At 30.0% G+C, this 18,325-nt stretch overlaps 2 protein-coding genes and 1 long non-coding RNA gene across 4 annotated transcripts in view; all 3 read left to right on the forward strand.

Moving 5' to 3' along the window:
* Positions 1 to 18,325, forward strand: part of LOC100166370 (E3 ubiquitin-protein ligase TRIM9) — a 90,906-nt gene that overhangs the window by 15,249 nt on the left and 57,332 nt on the right. The gene's annotated exons all lie outside the window — the stretch shown is intronic.
* On the forward strand, positions 6,349 to 17,225 carry LOC115033889. The gene is made up of 2 exons (XR_003839224.1): positions 6,349 to 10,619; positions 15,222 to 17,225. It is a non-coding gene; the product is annotated as an uncharacterized LOC115033889 (long non-coding RNA).
* On the forward strand, positions 13,488 to 14,400 carry LOC115033888. Its single transcript, XM_029488617.1, has one exon. The coding sequence runs from the start codon at positions 13,679 to 13,681 to the stop codon at positions 14,378 to 14,380; it is 702 nt and encodes a 233-aa protein (XP_029344477.1). The 5' UTR covers positions 13,488 to 13,678; the 3' UTR covers positions 14,381 to 14,400.

The following is an 18,325-nucleotide window of genomic DNA, read 5'->3' on the forward strand; positions in this document are numbered from 1 at the left end:
CTTTCTTCCGACAGCTAACATTACACCGCGTACACATAATATAATAATATTATATAGATAAGGTATATACACATTTATATACTTACTCGGACGGACTGGACTGCAGGCCGCAATTCACCACACAGCGGTATATAGGTAGTAGGTACAATATTTCGTTATTATTCAGAGACCTAACCGGTTTCACGTTTGGGTTTTTTTACGAGTTCATCGACAACACTTTTTCACGGTTTGAATACAATGCACGCGTATATACGCCGTTTTATTTATCGTTAACGATAATTTTTTTTCTTGGTTTTTAAATGGTCTTTGCAAACATTTTTAAGATAATACATATTATATTATATACGGTGCGCGAGCGGGGCACCTATATATTATATTATATGGGTACAGCGTATAATATATATATTAAAACACATGAACCATGCACTGCATACTTGCAGTCGTAACTTGCATTTTTATTGTTCTGTATAATATATTAAACGATGAGTATAAAATATAATATTTTACATAATAGTACAAACTGGAGAATTCTCCTAACGTGAGACCATTTGGTCGTGAAATCTTTGAACATAATATTTGTATATAGTTTATATTATAGAGATACGTTTATATTCATCGTAGTCATAGTAATAATAACAATAACACGTTCATCCCCTTCACTTGGTGTTATTATCATTGTATACCTTGTGCAGTGGAGTCGGTCTCAACTTCTAATTTTCGAGTAATTATACGGACTGGGGCCTGTGGTCCTATCTACCTTATGCTATCTTATTATAAAATGTAACATTCAGTATAGTTAAATCTAATAAAGGTAATAAGGCAAACAACTAAATCTGTATAAATCGTATGTCCGACATCAAATGAATGTGAATTGCGCGTATCGACAATTAAAAAAAAAAAAAATCTATGTTGTCAAAAAGGGTTAAGGGAATCTAAAAAAAGAACCAGAAACAAAATATGCATATTGTATATAAGTCACATAAATATAAATTAAATTCGAAGCTTTAAAAAGTGATAAACCGCACAGTATAAAGTATATTTTAGGTATGTATAGTATACTGTTAATGCACTACACTATAGTCATGACTCATATTACCACCTTTTTATAAATGAATTAATATAAACAAGAAAGGATCTTTGAAATAGTATCTAAAGAGAGGGCTTCACCCACCTTCCATAGCCACCCTTATATCCATCCCTGTAGGACATAGGTGGCCATTTTAAAATGATACATTTTTACTTGTGTTATAGTAAATCTAACCTTAAGAGTTATTATTACTGCACATAAAACAGTTATTATTTATAATTATTCAAAAAATATTTACTGTGTGATTAGGATGGTTTAATGTTTCCAAAAAATAAAATCATCCCGCCAAAAGAATCACCTTGTACCTACAATACAAATTATGTATAAAATATATTATACATTATACATGACGTAACTAAGTGCGATTGTCGCGTTCTACACACGTCGCGGGTATCATTCTGCATCATGGGTTGACGCGTTGACCTCACGTTTCATCGTGTAGCTAAAACAAGAAATGGAGGTACAACGTGATGGGGATGGCTCATCCTGGACAATAGGTGTTATAATTTTAATAATAACAAACAATTTTATATTATTAATAATTTTAGTTGTTCTTTGTGGCTTATGATTAATCCAATAGTTCATTGTTATTAGGGGCATTATGTAGCGTAGAGCAGAGTGATTGATAATTTCGCTTAAAAAATGTATTTAGACATCTAGTGATGGTTCTTAAAAACATTAAGAAATATAATGATGTTTATAGTTATAATTTATAAATTATATTGATAGACATTATTATCTAATAATTTATATTGTTCTTGTGTTATCATTTGTTTATTTATTGCACCACAATTAAAATGTGAAGACCATAAATATACGGCGTCCATGCAGATCACAAAAATACTAAGTAAAAAAAATATTATTTTGTGTTACCTATTTAAATATTATAATATACTACATAAAATTAGGGTTTGTTTGGATGGTTAAAATGTTATTCAACAGAACTTAAAAAGTAATCCATTTCTACAGGCTTTACTCTTCGGACCTAGGGACAATATTACAAAATTGACCATACATTAATTTAAAAAATCAAGATAGTCTACCTATAACCAGTGCCGCGTTTAGACACTTCGCGTCCAGGTGCAAAAAAAAATTGGCACCCCCTAAGCTCCGGTGAAAAAAATTGCTTCCCCGTAAGGGGCCTACCCACGGAAAATATGGGAAATAGATCCTCATTAACCTTTCAGATTTTGAGCACAGAAAAGAATATTTGTTTTACAATGTGTGCTTTTTTAAAAATATTGTTTTGTAATTGCTTAATCCTCTCTCCGCAAATATACATTTGAATTTATGTCATCTAAACCTTGCTTTCATCATATAAATTGTTTTTTTTAACATATTTTAGTAGGTTGTAGATATTTCATGAATAAATAAAATAAAATTATATAAAACTTTGCAAATTAATATAAATTAAAAAAATGTCAAACAGCATATTAATACTAATATACTATGTATATATAATACTGTTATTAAAATAATTAAAATTATACAATTTTAATAATTCACAAGTAGACATATTTCTGGCCACAACATTTTGGTGCCCCTAAAATACTGGCGCCCGGGGCAGTTGTACTCAGGCCCCCCCCCCTAAATGCGGCCCTGCCTATAACTATTAGTAGCTGGATAATATTATTGACACCTTTACGGTAGTCAACTTGCCCCGCTCTCCCAATCATAATATGCAAAATTTTATTGATGCGTGGCGGTGTCGTGTGGTGAGTATATTATGACGACGAATATACTTGCGCCTACCTTTGATTATTATAATACGTTAATTTATATCTATTACAAATCGCAAATCAAACAGATACGAATATAATATTATATTCCATATTAAGTGCTCGGCAATCGAGGAAGTTTACATTGACTGGTCTGGTTTGCGCAAACATTGTATTCCATTATCTCAAATTTCCAGTGTTGATTTTCTCCTATATACTTGCTCGCCACTATCGTTCTGTACATTGTTATCACACTTATCGTCGTATAAACACGTCGTTTTTTCTGTTATTATTATTATTATTATTATTGTCATCATCATTGTCGTTGATGACACAGTATTGTAAATTGTTGATATGTCTCGCGTTGACAACGACCTTCAGTGATAATATATTTTATATACCTGATACTGTCACACAACTTTCAAATAAAAATAAATAAATAATTATTGTAATACATTTTTTACAATTAATAGTAGTATAGTTAATAATTTAATTAATATCTCATAATTACACGTAAACAATTGGACGATTTTATAAAGATCTTTAAATTTCACTTTTTTTTTTGGTTTAACGAATATCGAAAATCGGGTTCCATCAATGATTTTGTCTCATATATTAATAAGTCTTCGTTGGGCCTGGACCTGAAAAAAAGTGATTACGGATAAATAGATGAATAGATTGGAAAGTGAGGACATGATAAGCATATTTGTTTACGAAAAATTCGCTAAATATAGTAAAAATATATCGAGTTATAAATACTTTGAAACTTGTAAAGAAATGACTTGAAAAATGTATTATAAACGTATTATACAACATTATATGTTAGAGGTATATGTATATTATGTTTTTTTCAAGAAACACTAATCAAATATTAATCAATAGACAATAATCAGTATATTATACAATATATTATAATTTATTCATATATAAATAAAACCAGTAAGAGTGTAAGACGATTACCATTCCCTCTCAAAACGTGCCTTGGATATTTCATTTCACGCGCGGTTCCGTTTCAAACGAAACACAAGATGTTTATGCGGCACTTGGTTGGTATAAGATTGTTGACATTTCATATTGTACCAACAAAATCTGTACTTGTGTACACCTTTGCTCGGTTTTCGTTTTAAAGAGGCGTATAAAAAAAATGTGAAAAATAAATAGCAGGGAGCTGAATATATTATTAAGAATTATTATTGTACAAATATAATGGCCCATTGTGTAATGGAGTTGTCCCGCGCTTTGCAGGGATCGTTCATTATTTTATCGGAACGATTTTTATTTTCTATTTTATGTTTTATAATATTATATGCTCAATTTATTGTATACACTCTGGAGGAGGTTTCTTTATGAATAAATTATTACGATTACGTTAATAGGTATTTAAATATTTCGTTGGTTAAGAACGCCTAGGTACTATTGTTTGCGCAGTCTGTCTTCTGCACGGTATATACCTATACTAAAATACTACTATAATGCGCGTGTTTTTCTTCCTCGTCTGTCCCGGTGACGACGACGACGTATATTATGTACGATTACAGTCATGATATAAAACGAAATTACAGCTCTGTAAATGTAATAAACAAACGACTGCGTGGCGAAAGGCGGGAGGACAATACGAGGTGCCAGAAGCGTTGTCGTCGGAGTTTGCCAATTTATATTTTACGAATTCTGCCATTCCTATGGATACAAAATGTCAAAACGTGCCAAGTGCCAGCGAGATGATCACTAACGGCGACGGTTTTTCGATCCTGACTGTAATATAACTTTTTACAGTATACTATACAGGAAATACGTCATTCGGAGCCCGACAACGTTTGTACTATAACCTATATACAGAGTAACCTATATATTCACCCCTTATTTTTATTCAATAATGCATTTATAGGCAGTTCGATTTTTCAAAATTTAAATATACTTAATAATATAAAGATCATATTTTCAATTTCCTGAGTTTTTTTTTTGCATATAGTTTTTTTGTGCTACCTACTTACTGAGTGTTTTGCGGAGATACAAACTTCTTTTTTTCAAATGAAAACCCCCCTTTTATACTGTAAATTATTTAGTGGGTAATTTTTCTGAACGTTTTGACGACATATCATATTCAGATTTGAACGTGCAGTTTTTGAGTACTAACTTAACCTAACTTAACGTGCAGGTTTTTTTAGCTATGTTTACTAAAGATAATAGTTCCACGATAATGGCTTTGGAAGATATGATGATTTGAAAATTTTAGTAATCTATCAATATATTTATGTTTTATAAAAATTGTCAAACTATAGATACCAAATAATAATAATAGATCCGATATTATAAATTATACCTAATTTATATTTTTACAAAACCATTTTAATGACTAGGTATATAAATATAATCCTTAGTTATAAACTATAAGTCTATAAACATTTTAATAACTGAAAAACTATATTCGTTTGAATTGTGAATTAGCAAATTTACTACATTAGATACCTAGGTAGGTACATCAAAGTTTCAAAAAAAAATATCCACTAAATAATATTTACAGTAAAAAATGTGGGCTCTCATTTGAAAATCAGAAGTTTGTTGTATCACCACAGGATACTACTTACAGTACAAAAAGTCTAAATAATTTTAAAATATGCATATTTTACGGTCTTAGTATATTTAAAAATTCCAAAATTCAGCATTTATATTTTGTATAAATTTATATGGTTTATCCCGTATATTTAATAAAATAAAATAAAATGTATTATTAAAGGAAAACATTAAGGGGAACATGCTTGATGAATCACCCTGTATATATATATATATATATATTTTCATATATTGTGTATTATGTTCTAGTCTTCTCTTTTAATCACCGACCTGACCCGGCCCGTAATTTATTTATTCTGGTAATCAAATCCACCTTTCCTGCAGAGTCCTTGACGCGTAATATAATTCTACGTTTCTAACAAGATTAATTTCGCTGTGTTAAGACTCGAGAATAATGTGCAGCTCCTTGAGCTATTTACCTACAATATATAAATATAATATTTAATAGATAATATATATTATATTGTTACCTGTTATGTAGAGCGTATGTTTTGGTTTCGTTTTTGTCTGTATACCTATATTATAGTTTTTTTAGCGTTTAAAACGTTTTATCTTGGCTCAAAATCATATTATAGGTAAAACATAATCAACTTCGAAACTTTGTGTATTTCACGCAGGTAATTAGCTGTATAGTAATAATAACAATCGAATAACTTTAATATAATATTATACTAGCTGTCCGACCTTCCTCCGGAAGAAATTATTTTTTTTTAATACATATTACATTTTACAATTAAATTTTTTTGGCTATACAAATAATATAATATAATTACATATTGTAGTTATTGTTACTATTAATTTCTGAAAATTATATATCCTACATTTTGAATTCAACCACTGGAGTGGTAAATTGTATTCTTTTTATTATAGAATAGAGATAAGGTAGAAAAAATGTAACAATAAATTATTTGTTCAATGAAAATATATATTTCAAATGGAAAAATGCAAGTGCAAACAAATAAATAAATAATTAGTAATAATAACAATAATAATAATAAATAAACAAACAAACCGGTTTCCTTCGTCTCCAAAATCAAGTTAGATTCTTATATATATAGATTTCGCTTATCACGTTATTTTTGATATAGCATGCATTCTAGCTGCATCCTTCTGTATTTTGGTAAAACGCAATGTGTTGGTGCATTGGTTGCGGTCATATTCAGTGAATATATATTTGCAGTATTTACAACGAATATAGGGAACCGCACGTGCGTCATAAAAATGGAGGAGGAGGACTCTAAAGTGTTTTTGTTCGATAACGCTGCCGCGGTCTATGATCACGACTTTACTGCGTTTTTAAATGGGACGCCTAAAAGCAGCAGCTTATCTTTTACGACAGGAGCTCCCCTTGTCGTATATATTCCCGGATTGCTAGTGGCGCGTGTAACTATGTAGACTTTGTCCAAGCACCGACGGAGTTGTCAAGAAACTTTTGGGAACTATAAAAATGGCTAAACGTTTTCAGTTTTCCATCGCTGCGTTTATTATTACTTACACTTTTCAGTTTTATCCAATTTTTTGCCCTTTATTCGAGATCCTGCAGTAGCCGCGGGTTTTGGCCGAACACTGATTCAAAAAGCAAATGTCCGCGAGCCAATCTAATATAATATATTATAGTATAGTTTAACTATACGCGCTAGGGATTGGCAAGGAAAGTAGGTACTTGAAAAAAACTAACTACAGGTTACATTAAACATGAGACAAATTATAGATAGACAAAAGATAAGTTTTTTTATATTTAGGTATAAAGTATAAAATACTTTAACAGTAGTTAAAGTTCCTTAAGATAGGTACAAGATTATACATTTTTTAAAGTTATTATTGTAGTAAGTAAAATTTCTAAAATATAATGTGCTTCAATATTATTTATTTAACTTAGTGTACAGAGTTATAATATATACATTTTAGGTAATTATACATTTATAATACTCAAACCTGGAGGGAGACGAGTGACGATAATATATCTAAGAGCTCCAGATGATGAAAACAACTTTATAAAGTTACCATCTTCGATATACATTACTAGTCCAGGCAAATTAGATAAATGTAAGCTTTTAAAAAAGCAGGAAAGCTGAATTTTGGTATATACACCTTTATTGAAGGGTATACTTAATAACATACTAAAAGTCCCCTAAGATTTGGTGACCGCTACCTCCGTTAGAGCGCGCGTTGTGTAAGAAAAAACCGTTTTTTCAAATAACTGGGTTATTTTGAAGATTATAAGAAATATACCTATATACTACCTATATTATAGAAGAGGTAATAAAAATGTACGGCATTGACTGTCAGGCATTGTGACTAACACAGTTTTTTCTTTGTATTATATTTTTATGAATGAATAATTTATTGTTTTATAATTATCATGATATTAATTTGAATGATAATGTTACAAGTAAATAATTTATAATTATAATCTAAACATAAAATAACTATTATATGTAGAGGTAGCTATATAATAATAAAAATTAATATTGATTAATACCGGTATGTCTTACAATTATGGCTACTGCTTGACAAACTATTAATTTAAATAAAACTTAATTTATAATAAAATATTAAAATATCACTTAATTTTATTGAAATTTGATTCGTTTATTATGAAATCTAAATAAAACTTTGATTCTAACCATTGTTCTGTAAATGGTAGAACTAATGATTTCATAGAGTTTCAGGGAATGGTACTTCAGCTATTATAAACGATGGGCTTTACACACAAAATGTAATATGTGATATAGGTAACCTATTCATGTTACATTATGCAATATCATCATTACATAATATTTTATTGTTAATTTTTTTTTATTGCTACCTATTTTGAAAAATTTACATTTTATTTAATAACAACAGATAAAACACAGACCTCGGGAGCTTAACTTTTAGAGCCTCAATTACAAAATGTCAGGAGGTGCACTGTAGGCACACCAGACGCCCCTCTGCGTACACCTATATGGATGCATGATACAAATATATAATAATATCTATGTGAGATGCCTATCACTGTTATACGCGTACTGCGTAGTTTAAATGGAGGACGCTATAATATGTACAATGTGACGAGTGAACGATTTTAATCCCTTAGAGACTACCCTAGTCGGGCTTTATTGTGCATGGTGTCGCGGACTTATAAGCTTCCCTTTTCGCATAATATATAATATAGCATGAAGCGTGAGGCGTCCTGTGCTACTCGCACGTCAATATTTGAAGGAATGGAGGAGTCGTCGATAAAAATGTATATTTACCTATACGTAATATACGTATATGTGTATAACGTATATTTATATTATATACTTAGTACAGAGCGAGCTGAAATGCGTTGTTATAACGGAATTTAATACTATAAATTATCTTATATTTGTGTATACGTAACTAGGTACTTCTGGAAATGATTTAAAAATAAGACGAATTCCGTATATAACTTACTTTATATTTTATAGAATAATTTTCTGGTATCTATGTATATATTTGCAGTTAGCTCAAATTTATTTAGAACTTCATCAAATTGTAATTAAAAAAGCGTACAAACGTTGAGAAGTATACTATTATTTTTGTTTTTTTGTCGGTAAATTTTGTATCATCTCCTCTCGATTTTGTATAGAACTGGCCCCGTCGTAATTATAATATCGTTATAAATCAGAGAGGAACGTCGACTTTGAATAATAATAGTGTATAAATAAGATTAACGTTTCGACACAGCGGAGGAATATCTTCCGTCGTCACGACTGTACATCATGATTCATGATAATATTATAATATTAATAAGACGTGATGCCCGCATGACGTGTTGTCTCCAAGTTTACAAGCTTAACCTACAATATACCAAATATTACAGTTTTAATATTACCTACAGCAAATAAATTGAACTATTTCCATCAAATTTAATGGTAAGAATATTACTTGCAAGTTGCAGTATTCTCTTTTTGGTTTTTCTACGATATTTTAATTTTATAGCGAGTGTTATTATACATTATAATTTATAAGTATGTAAAATATTTAAGCTTAAAAATGCTCATAATAATCGCGTAAAATTAAAATAACAAAAAAAAAAACTGACGAGAGATAATATTTTTACCTATACATTTTATGACAAGTAATTTCTCTAAAATTGCCGCATCACAAAACTGTCCCCATGTAGCTGAACTTAAATTTGTTCATATATTATGTTGTGTGTTTGTAAACCGCGGACACAATTATTACATACGCCTTCATATTTTATATATTATGTATTCTTTTTTATTAATTTTGTAATTGACTAAGGTAATATAATATATATTATGTTAGGTATAACATTTTATTTTATTTTTTCACAGTCGGATGTAATAAATATGATCATTAGAACCACAGTTTTGAATTCAATTATATTTTAAAAAAATGTTTAGTTTAGTTTTTCTAGTTGTACATTTTAAATAAAACTATAAAATAATAGCAGCGCCAGGATAATATTATACAGGGAGGTTGTGCAAGCGTTCTTTTTTCCGTGCATCCGATCTGTCGTCACTCGCGTGCGTATTTGTATTTGTTCCTGGTGGAATGTGTCTCACCGTGGCAGCTGTTTCTATCACTCTCTCTCTCTCCTCTTGACCACTCTCCCGAACACACCCTTCTGACCAATTTCCCGCTATAGCTCAATAGTTTATTTTTCAAAGTCGAAACCGCCACCCTCTTCCACAATTTGTGATTTGCCGGAGAACCGGGAAACGCACATCGCGATGAGGGTCGTGATGTGCGACGCGAAAGATGCACTGCGACACCGGAGCTCTGTCGAGTAAAAAATTATACTACGCGTCGCGCACTCAATAGTACGGTTTGGGTTTGTACCGATATGGTGGTAGTGCTGCTGCGGCAGTTTTGTGTGTGCATATACCTACGACGAACTCGCTAACCAGCTGTTCTTGGTTTTTTGTTTTGGTTTTTGTTTATGTTTGGAGAGGGACGCAAAAAAAAAACCGTACCCTAGTGTAATTACGATAATGGCGCATACGTATATGATGTACGCATATTGTATTAAGGAAAATAGGAAAACGGGCGTCTGGTTTCTTATATACACTGCGTTTTACTCACATCACCACCCGCGCGCGTTACACATATTATTATAATATTATAAAACATACATACAATATGCGTGTGCCGCCGGACGTGCGAGTGATGACGATCCTTGTTGTCGTGTTAATTAGTCGAGTGCTCCGCATGCGTACAAATAAATTATAATATATACATGCAGGGGGGTGTTTTGTTCGATGAGTCAGGTATTGGTCACACTACGCCCGATATCGGCCGAAAAACGTTCGGCCGAATTCAGCCGTATACGTCCGAATATACTAATTCTATTGAATCTATTTATAATGGTCACACTAGTTCAGAATAATTCGGCCGTATACGACCGTTAACGGGCAAAAACAATATTATTTGTTTTTATCGGCCGTCTGAAGCCGAAAATGGATATTTCCCGCGCATCTTCTACCGATCCGAAATAATACCAATATAATATAAGTATAGTTTATAGTTGAACAATTATTATTAAGTTTCATTGGGTTTCAGTATTATTATTCATCATTTACACCAAACACTAGTACGAAGACGGTACGTTGTACGCGTCGCTAGTTTTTGTGTTTCATTGCTTGTGTTTTTTATTGTCATTTTTATTGAATTAAAAAACGTATCTTTGAATTTTGAAATAATGGTTGATTGCGAACGATTAATTAGTTTAGTTTTTGAAAGAGAACCTATATGGGATTCTACAAGCAAAAAACACCATAATAGAGATATAACCAGGAAATTGTGGCAGGAAATCGAAAAAGAAATGCAGGTCAAAAGTAAGTAAATATAAAAAATAAAAATACATAAATTTCATTTAAAAATTAATTAAGTATTGTAATTGAGATTATTGTTTATTATTATTATTGTGATGGTGGTAAATCTGAATTAAATTTGATAAATAGATCATAAATAAAATACAAATTTAGGTAGGTAATGAATTATATATTACACGTACAATTTAACAATCTTTATTTTTATTTTATAGCTCCAACAGTTGTGAAATAGTCTTTAAAAGTATCACGTATTATGTATACTTCCGTTCTTGATCTGTTATTACGTCTAGATACTGAATGTGTTTCTGAGTTTATAGTTGGGTCACGACGAACCTGCTCCAATAGTGTCTCGTCTATACCTTCTTTATCAATGATAATATTATGTAATAAACATATAGTCTTAATAACTATATCAACATGTTCCGGGTTCATTTGAAGTTCGGTTTTTAAACATCTCCATTTCGATACCAAAATTCCAAAAGTGCATTCAATCATACGCCGAGCTTTGCTCAAACGATAATTAAATGTTTCTTTTGCCGAATCCAAATTTTTATCAAATGGATAGGGTCTTAATAGATACTCTTTCAGTGGATATCCTTGATCACCCAACAGAACAAATGGCATTGGAGTAGTTGTGTTCGGTAATGGTCTGTAATTAGGTACATTGAAGGATTTAGCTTCCAAATTTTTAAAAATATTTGATTCGGTAAATATTCCACTATCGCTCTGTCGTCCGTATGCTCCTATATCAACCGATATAAATTTGTATTTGGCATCACAGACTCCTTGTAAGTGGACAGAAAAATAACCTTTGTAATTATAAAACATCGAACCAGAGTTATTTGGGCATTTTATACGAATATGTTTTGAGTCAATACATCCAATACAGTTCGGGAATTTCCATAGTTTCTCAAAATCATAGGCAATTTGTTCAAATAATTCAGTGCTTGGGAACGGCATATGAATGCTAGAAAAAACATCCCAAATAGCATTACAAGTCTCGTAGATAATTTTACCAATTGTATTATGGGCCATACGGAATGAAAATGACAACGCTCGATAAGATGTGCCTGTAGATAGATACCTAAAAAATACAAAAAAATAAACATACATTTCCTTGAAAAAAAATAAGCAATTATTGGCAAAACAAATTAAAGAACTTTTTAAAGTTTCAAGTACCCAGGAATAATATCTTTATGGTACTTAATACTAAATTTGAACTTAAAAAAAAAATGATATGTGTATGCAATTCGTATGCATATTATGTATTATGTATTTTTAATATGTTTTAACTGCTATTGTAACAATTTGTGTGAGAAGCCTTAAAAAATTGTATTACATTTTCAACTTTTTTTAAGCTAACGAAAACAATTTTTTTTTAGTTTTAGATTCTGAGCGGAGAAATGAATTAATTGATTTAACAATGATATTGTTTTTTTTATTTTAAATTTTTTAAATTTTTTTTGTGTGTGTATACGATAAGTATGGTCGAAATAATGTTACGGTTTCAACTTCAGTATCTTGTTCGATTGGACCTTTTAAAGATTGCAATTTTGAGTATTTTATGTCTACGCAGATTATTCCAATCTACTCGAATTAGTACATTTAAATCTTTGTTAAATATTATGTAATTTTTTATTTTCATGTATGCATCCATTTATACATGTATCCTACTGCTTACATTATACTAATTACAGATCACAATGGTTTCACTGAAAAGTTTTTATGATATAAACAATTTTTTTCCTTTTGACGGGTAGTGTTGGAGGTAAATGTTTCAATCCCCCCCCCCCCCCCCCCAAAAAAGAAAAAAAAACATGACTAAATTACGCCACTGGACCATAGATATATGACATTTTCACTGGTTTTTTAATTAGCATTATCTATAAAAGATAAAATTCGATCAAAATATTTTAATTTGTTTTGAACTGTTTAGGGACATTTTCGGTTTCCAATTTTATTAGTTTTTTTTCTATGAATGTCAATAAAATTTTATTTATTGAGTAAAAAATCTTGAAAATTTAATACAAGGCTCCTGATATATTGTTACAATAGCAGTTGAAAAATATTTCTTTAATAATAAAAATATTTTTAAGCATTTAAAGTTCGAATTTTCACAAAATTTATCAAATTTAAAATTTAATAATTATTTTGTAGTTAAAAATGTATAAAATGTTCAACTTTTATAGCTATTTGAAGTTCAATTTTGAACGAAGTTATATATCAAATAACCAAGAATAATGATTTTACTTTTTTTTTTAAATTTTATAATATTAATTCAACTTACCGCGTGGATACCGTAAATAAAAACTAATAAGTAATAACAATACAAATTTAATATAATATAATTATAATATGTATAAACATTTAGTAGGCTAATTTTTTTTTTTTACATAGGTGATATTTTAAAGACTAAATGGGCAAGTTTGAGAGATACGTTTAGGAAAGAATTTAAAAAATTAAAACGTCCCACAGGATCAGGATTAGAGGAAGAAATGGTTGAATCACAGTGGAAATATTTTGAGTCGTTATATTTTTTAAAGGATAATATAACTCCTAGAAAAATGGTAGGAAACATAGTAGAACAATCAAAAACTCATACTGATGAACAAGAAAGCTTTCCAAATTCACCATGTAATTCATCCATTGATATCGTGAATGATTTTGATGAAACAAGTTTTTCTGAAAAACGTACCGAAAATTCATCGTCTGGTATCTTATCTTTTGAAGCAGAACCATCATCAAAAAAAAAGAAGGGAAGAAATGATGTGATGCAAGACTTACTAGCAATCGAAAAACAAAAACTTCTACAGTTCAATACGATACAGGCGAATTCACAAAAAAAAAATAATGATGAAGATGAAGATTTTCATTTCCTTATGAGTTTGTTGCCTCATTTAAGAGAAATACCAAAACAGAGGAAGTTAGCTGTAAGGCTTAAACTTCAAAATGTCGTAATGGCAGAACAAACTGAAAATACCGCTGGATCAAGTAATACTTTTATTCCTTCACCATTCTTTGTCAATTCGTCGATTCCCCCTATAACCTCATACTATATGAACCAGCCCGAATATTCTTCATCAAATGGCCAGTCTAATATTAAGAACACTATTTCTTGTGGTCAAACAAACTTAAATCCCACAGCTGTAGATAATAATACATTTTTATCTTCTTGGCAAAACGTTAATAACGAATAAAAAAATATATATATTTTATTAGCAAGTTATTTTTTTATTATAATATTAAAAAGTTATGTATTATTTTTTTTTTTTAAAGTTATGTATTATTTTTTTTTTTAATTGGAAGTACGAAAAGTTGTTATTTTTATTTTTTTCTTAACAAGTTGTTCAATAAAAGTTTTTACTATTTTATACTGATATATTTGTTCAATAACTTTATTCATGTTATATTAAATTTGTGTAAAAAAAAAGTAATTATAGCTCGGAAAATTATAATTATCTCATTTCATTAGTTATTTTATATATTAATTGAGAAATTATAAAGTAATAATCATTAACAATAATACTAATACTAATACAAATAATAATATTTACCTTAAAGTTACTACAAGTCTTTCTTCTGGAATGATGCATTTTCTGAAACTGCAATACTTTTCTATGTATGGACGAATTTTTTCCAAAATATAAAAAAAGGTTCCAGGTGATACCCTCATATATTCAAAAAATTTGATTGGCTGTTTTAAAAGTTGTGGGAAAAGCGTGTGAAATTCACCATATTTTTCCCTTTCTTCAAATATTCTGTTGACCCACCATTGCCTTTCTACCTTTTCACTGAACAGTAAATACTTTAGAACAGGACTGGTTTCCAAAAAATAAAGTTGGTCGATTACTTCCATTTCATACAACTACTGAATCACGAATGATGCATATTACAATATATTTAAACGGATGTATATATTTGACCGATAACGTGTGCAGTGAGACCAGAAAATTCGGCCGATAAATGAACCCGAAAAATCGGACGAATTTAACGGTCTCGAATCGGCCAATATCGGGCGTAGTGTGACCAATGCCTCAGTCCCCCCGATGATGACTTTTTGAACGATACACAGTTATTAAAAAGTGTTGGTAGTATGTTATTTGTTGGTTTATTTTACCCAAACTAGGAATAAAAAAAACTTAAACTGTTGTTTTTGTGTTAATTTTTTAGAGTCGATTTATTAGTTGTTATATGGCTTACTAGATTAGGTTACTGTGCACGCCTTTATAGTTAGCTTTATGCGTATTGAAAGCACTTGCTAGTATACGCAAGTCGAAATAGAGTCTAGATTGTTATGAGATACGAGATATTTGAATATTTCTTTTATTTCCTGTATGATGTATCTTGCGTACTGTATCATTCAAATACAAAAATATATAGTTATAGTTATAGTTTTAAAGTTTAGGCAGGAGGGTCATACGAGGACAAGCGTATGGACGGTATACAGTACAGTGACGTAGCAAGGATTTTACTTTAAGGGGTATCGATAATTTATTATATTATATCTGCAGAGACTTATAACTAGGATCCGTTCTAGTAAAGATTTGGTCATAAATTTGGTACGATATGTTTTTAATTTTGTCTCTTGTAGTCTGTAGGTACATAAATAATTTTGTGGAGAAGACGCGTGACATTGACACACTACCGCAACAATGCAATAGACTCTAATATCAAATATTCTAATACTTTGTAATATACAGTTTTTTTAAAAACTATAGTTTTAATAACATTATAAGATAACAATTAAAAATCTGTTATTTTAGACTTGCAGCAACTTTCGTATATAAATTACAATTTTAATACATGGTTACGTTTTACGTACCAGAATACGTCCACAAAATACTAAAAGCATTTTAAAAATTTTCCTGAAATTTGATGGTACTGGTAAGGGGTTTAGCTCTACATCACTGATATAATATAAACAACTTGTTTGTATACTGTCGTGTAATCATAATATGAATACTTTTATACTCGTACACGTATACTGAAACAAAACACACACACTCAATAATACAAAGTGTTCGATGCGGTTCGTGAAAAACTTGTATCGTGCATTATAATATTATATTATGATGTACATTGTACCTACATGAAGTCAATGTCACCCGGAATGGCAAAATTTATTTGAAAAAAACTCGTTTTTTCCTCCTGCAGTATATTATCTTTCAGCGAGTTCAAATTAAATTTTTTTCTATTTCGTATATTATTATTACACATAAAATGTATAAATCAGCGAAATCATCGTCACTCGGTTTTTCTCCGAGTGCTGACTGATCAATTTCGTTCGAAAACTCCCTTCATATAATATATAAGTATATATATATTTACTTATATATTATTATCATTGTATTTAGGCGCAGTAGGTGTATATATATATATGTTATATATTATAATAATATATCTATTGAGAAATGAATAAACACGAAAACGAGCTCGCCATTTTACATTCGAATCGTCGCTATTCCAGAAAACCATAACGGTGCAGCAATGACCGTAATGTAATAAATTGTTCGCGCGTGACTCAAACGTCAATTTTACTGCAATGCCTAAAGTTACACACTTTTAGGCGAGCCTTAAAACAATAAACAGGGTGATTCACCAAGGCTGTTAATCTTCGTTTTTTCCTTTAATATTAACTAATTTAAATAATGATTTCTGGAAATTAGTAAGTAGGTACCTAACATTATACCCATAACCTTAACATTTCGATTTTTATAATAATTTAAGAAGAGTCTTGTGTTGATAAGTACAAACTTCTTTTTTCCTAATGAGAGAACTAACCTAACCTAATATTATTTTACTGTAAATTATTAAGCCGATTAATTTTTTATGAAAATATAAATGTACTTAGGTATCTAAATCAAATTTCAAACGTGAGTAATTCCTTATTCTAATCACAGTTTCTAATTTCTATATTAAGATAATAATATTCCTTAAAAATGGATTTACAAAAATATAAAATTGACATTATGTTGGATCTAGTATTTTTTATACATCGCGGAAGTATTGCGAAAGCATTTCCCGCGGCGCCGTCGGTTCAAAACGAAAAAAAAAAAAGTATTTTTTATACTTGGGCTGCAATGTTTTAAAATTAACCCATATAATCCAAACCCCCATTATCATGGACCTATTATCCTTAGTTCACAAACTTCTTGTTCAAATTTCGTTTTCGATAGGTTATTAAGCAGGTAACTCAACAGTTTCCAAAAAGTCATTCAACTAAAAATTTAAACGAATATGTTGATATTTTTTTGAAAAAAAAAATCAGTTGTCATTTATTGTGCGGATATCCCGAGTGCGTCTGCAGTCTTATTGACAAATTATATTGAATAGGCTGAGTGCGTCCTCGGTCGACAGCTATAGGTATTTAAGGCTATTAAGTGTATCGGCCAATTTTTCAGTTATGTTATCCATTTAATTTACATCGATCCGATCATTGTATTGAAGCGATAAGACTTCTGAAAATGTAAATTAATTTGGCATGTCTACTTGACATCGGTCTGATTATATTTTTTTAATTCTCCCCTCAAAATTTCACAAATTTGATTTAACTTTTTGAAAAGTATTAATTCTTGTGGTAGTGTTTAAAAAATATTATCAAATAAAACTCAGAAAGTGGCCTGATGGATCTCAAATAAACTTCAAGCTGAACTCCAATTAATTTTCATACGTGTTATTACATCAATATATCAATAGGACTGATATCAGTAAAATTAATAGTTTTTGACGGAAAAATTGTATTTATCGCCTGAACAGCAGCGGTTTTAACCCACAACAATGAATTGGACAGGAGAGTGTAAGATAACAACATAAGTTAACAACTTGAATAAATGTATTAATAATATTAAAAATTGGGGGTGAGCTTGCTTGGCGGTGAATTACCCAGTGTGTATTACATTATAATATATTTTTTTAGTCTGAGTTTGTTTTAATAATAGTTACTGTCGTGTAATTTAAATTAATGAAAACTACAGCGCATAATGAAGCACATCGATTGGTCATTATATCGTCGTACAGACAATTTAATAATGATGATTATAATATAAACTAAATCACATGTCGCTCTCATTCATTGCCACACGATTTAATAATTGTTAAGACATATAATATTATGTCGGTGTTAGACTAATTATTACAATTAA

Source organism: Acyrthosiphon pisum, chromosome A1 (assembly GCF_005508785.2).
Source record: "Acyrthosiphon pisum isolate AL4f chromosome A1, pea_aphid_22Mar2018_4r6ur, whole genome shotgun sequence".
In the NCBI taxonomy this organism is placed as follows: domain Eukaryota; kingdom Metazoa; phylum Arthropoda; class Insecta; order Hemiptera; family Aphididae; genus Acyrthosiphon; species Acyrthosiphon pisum.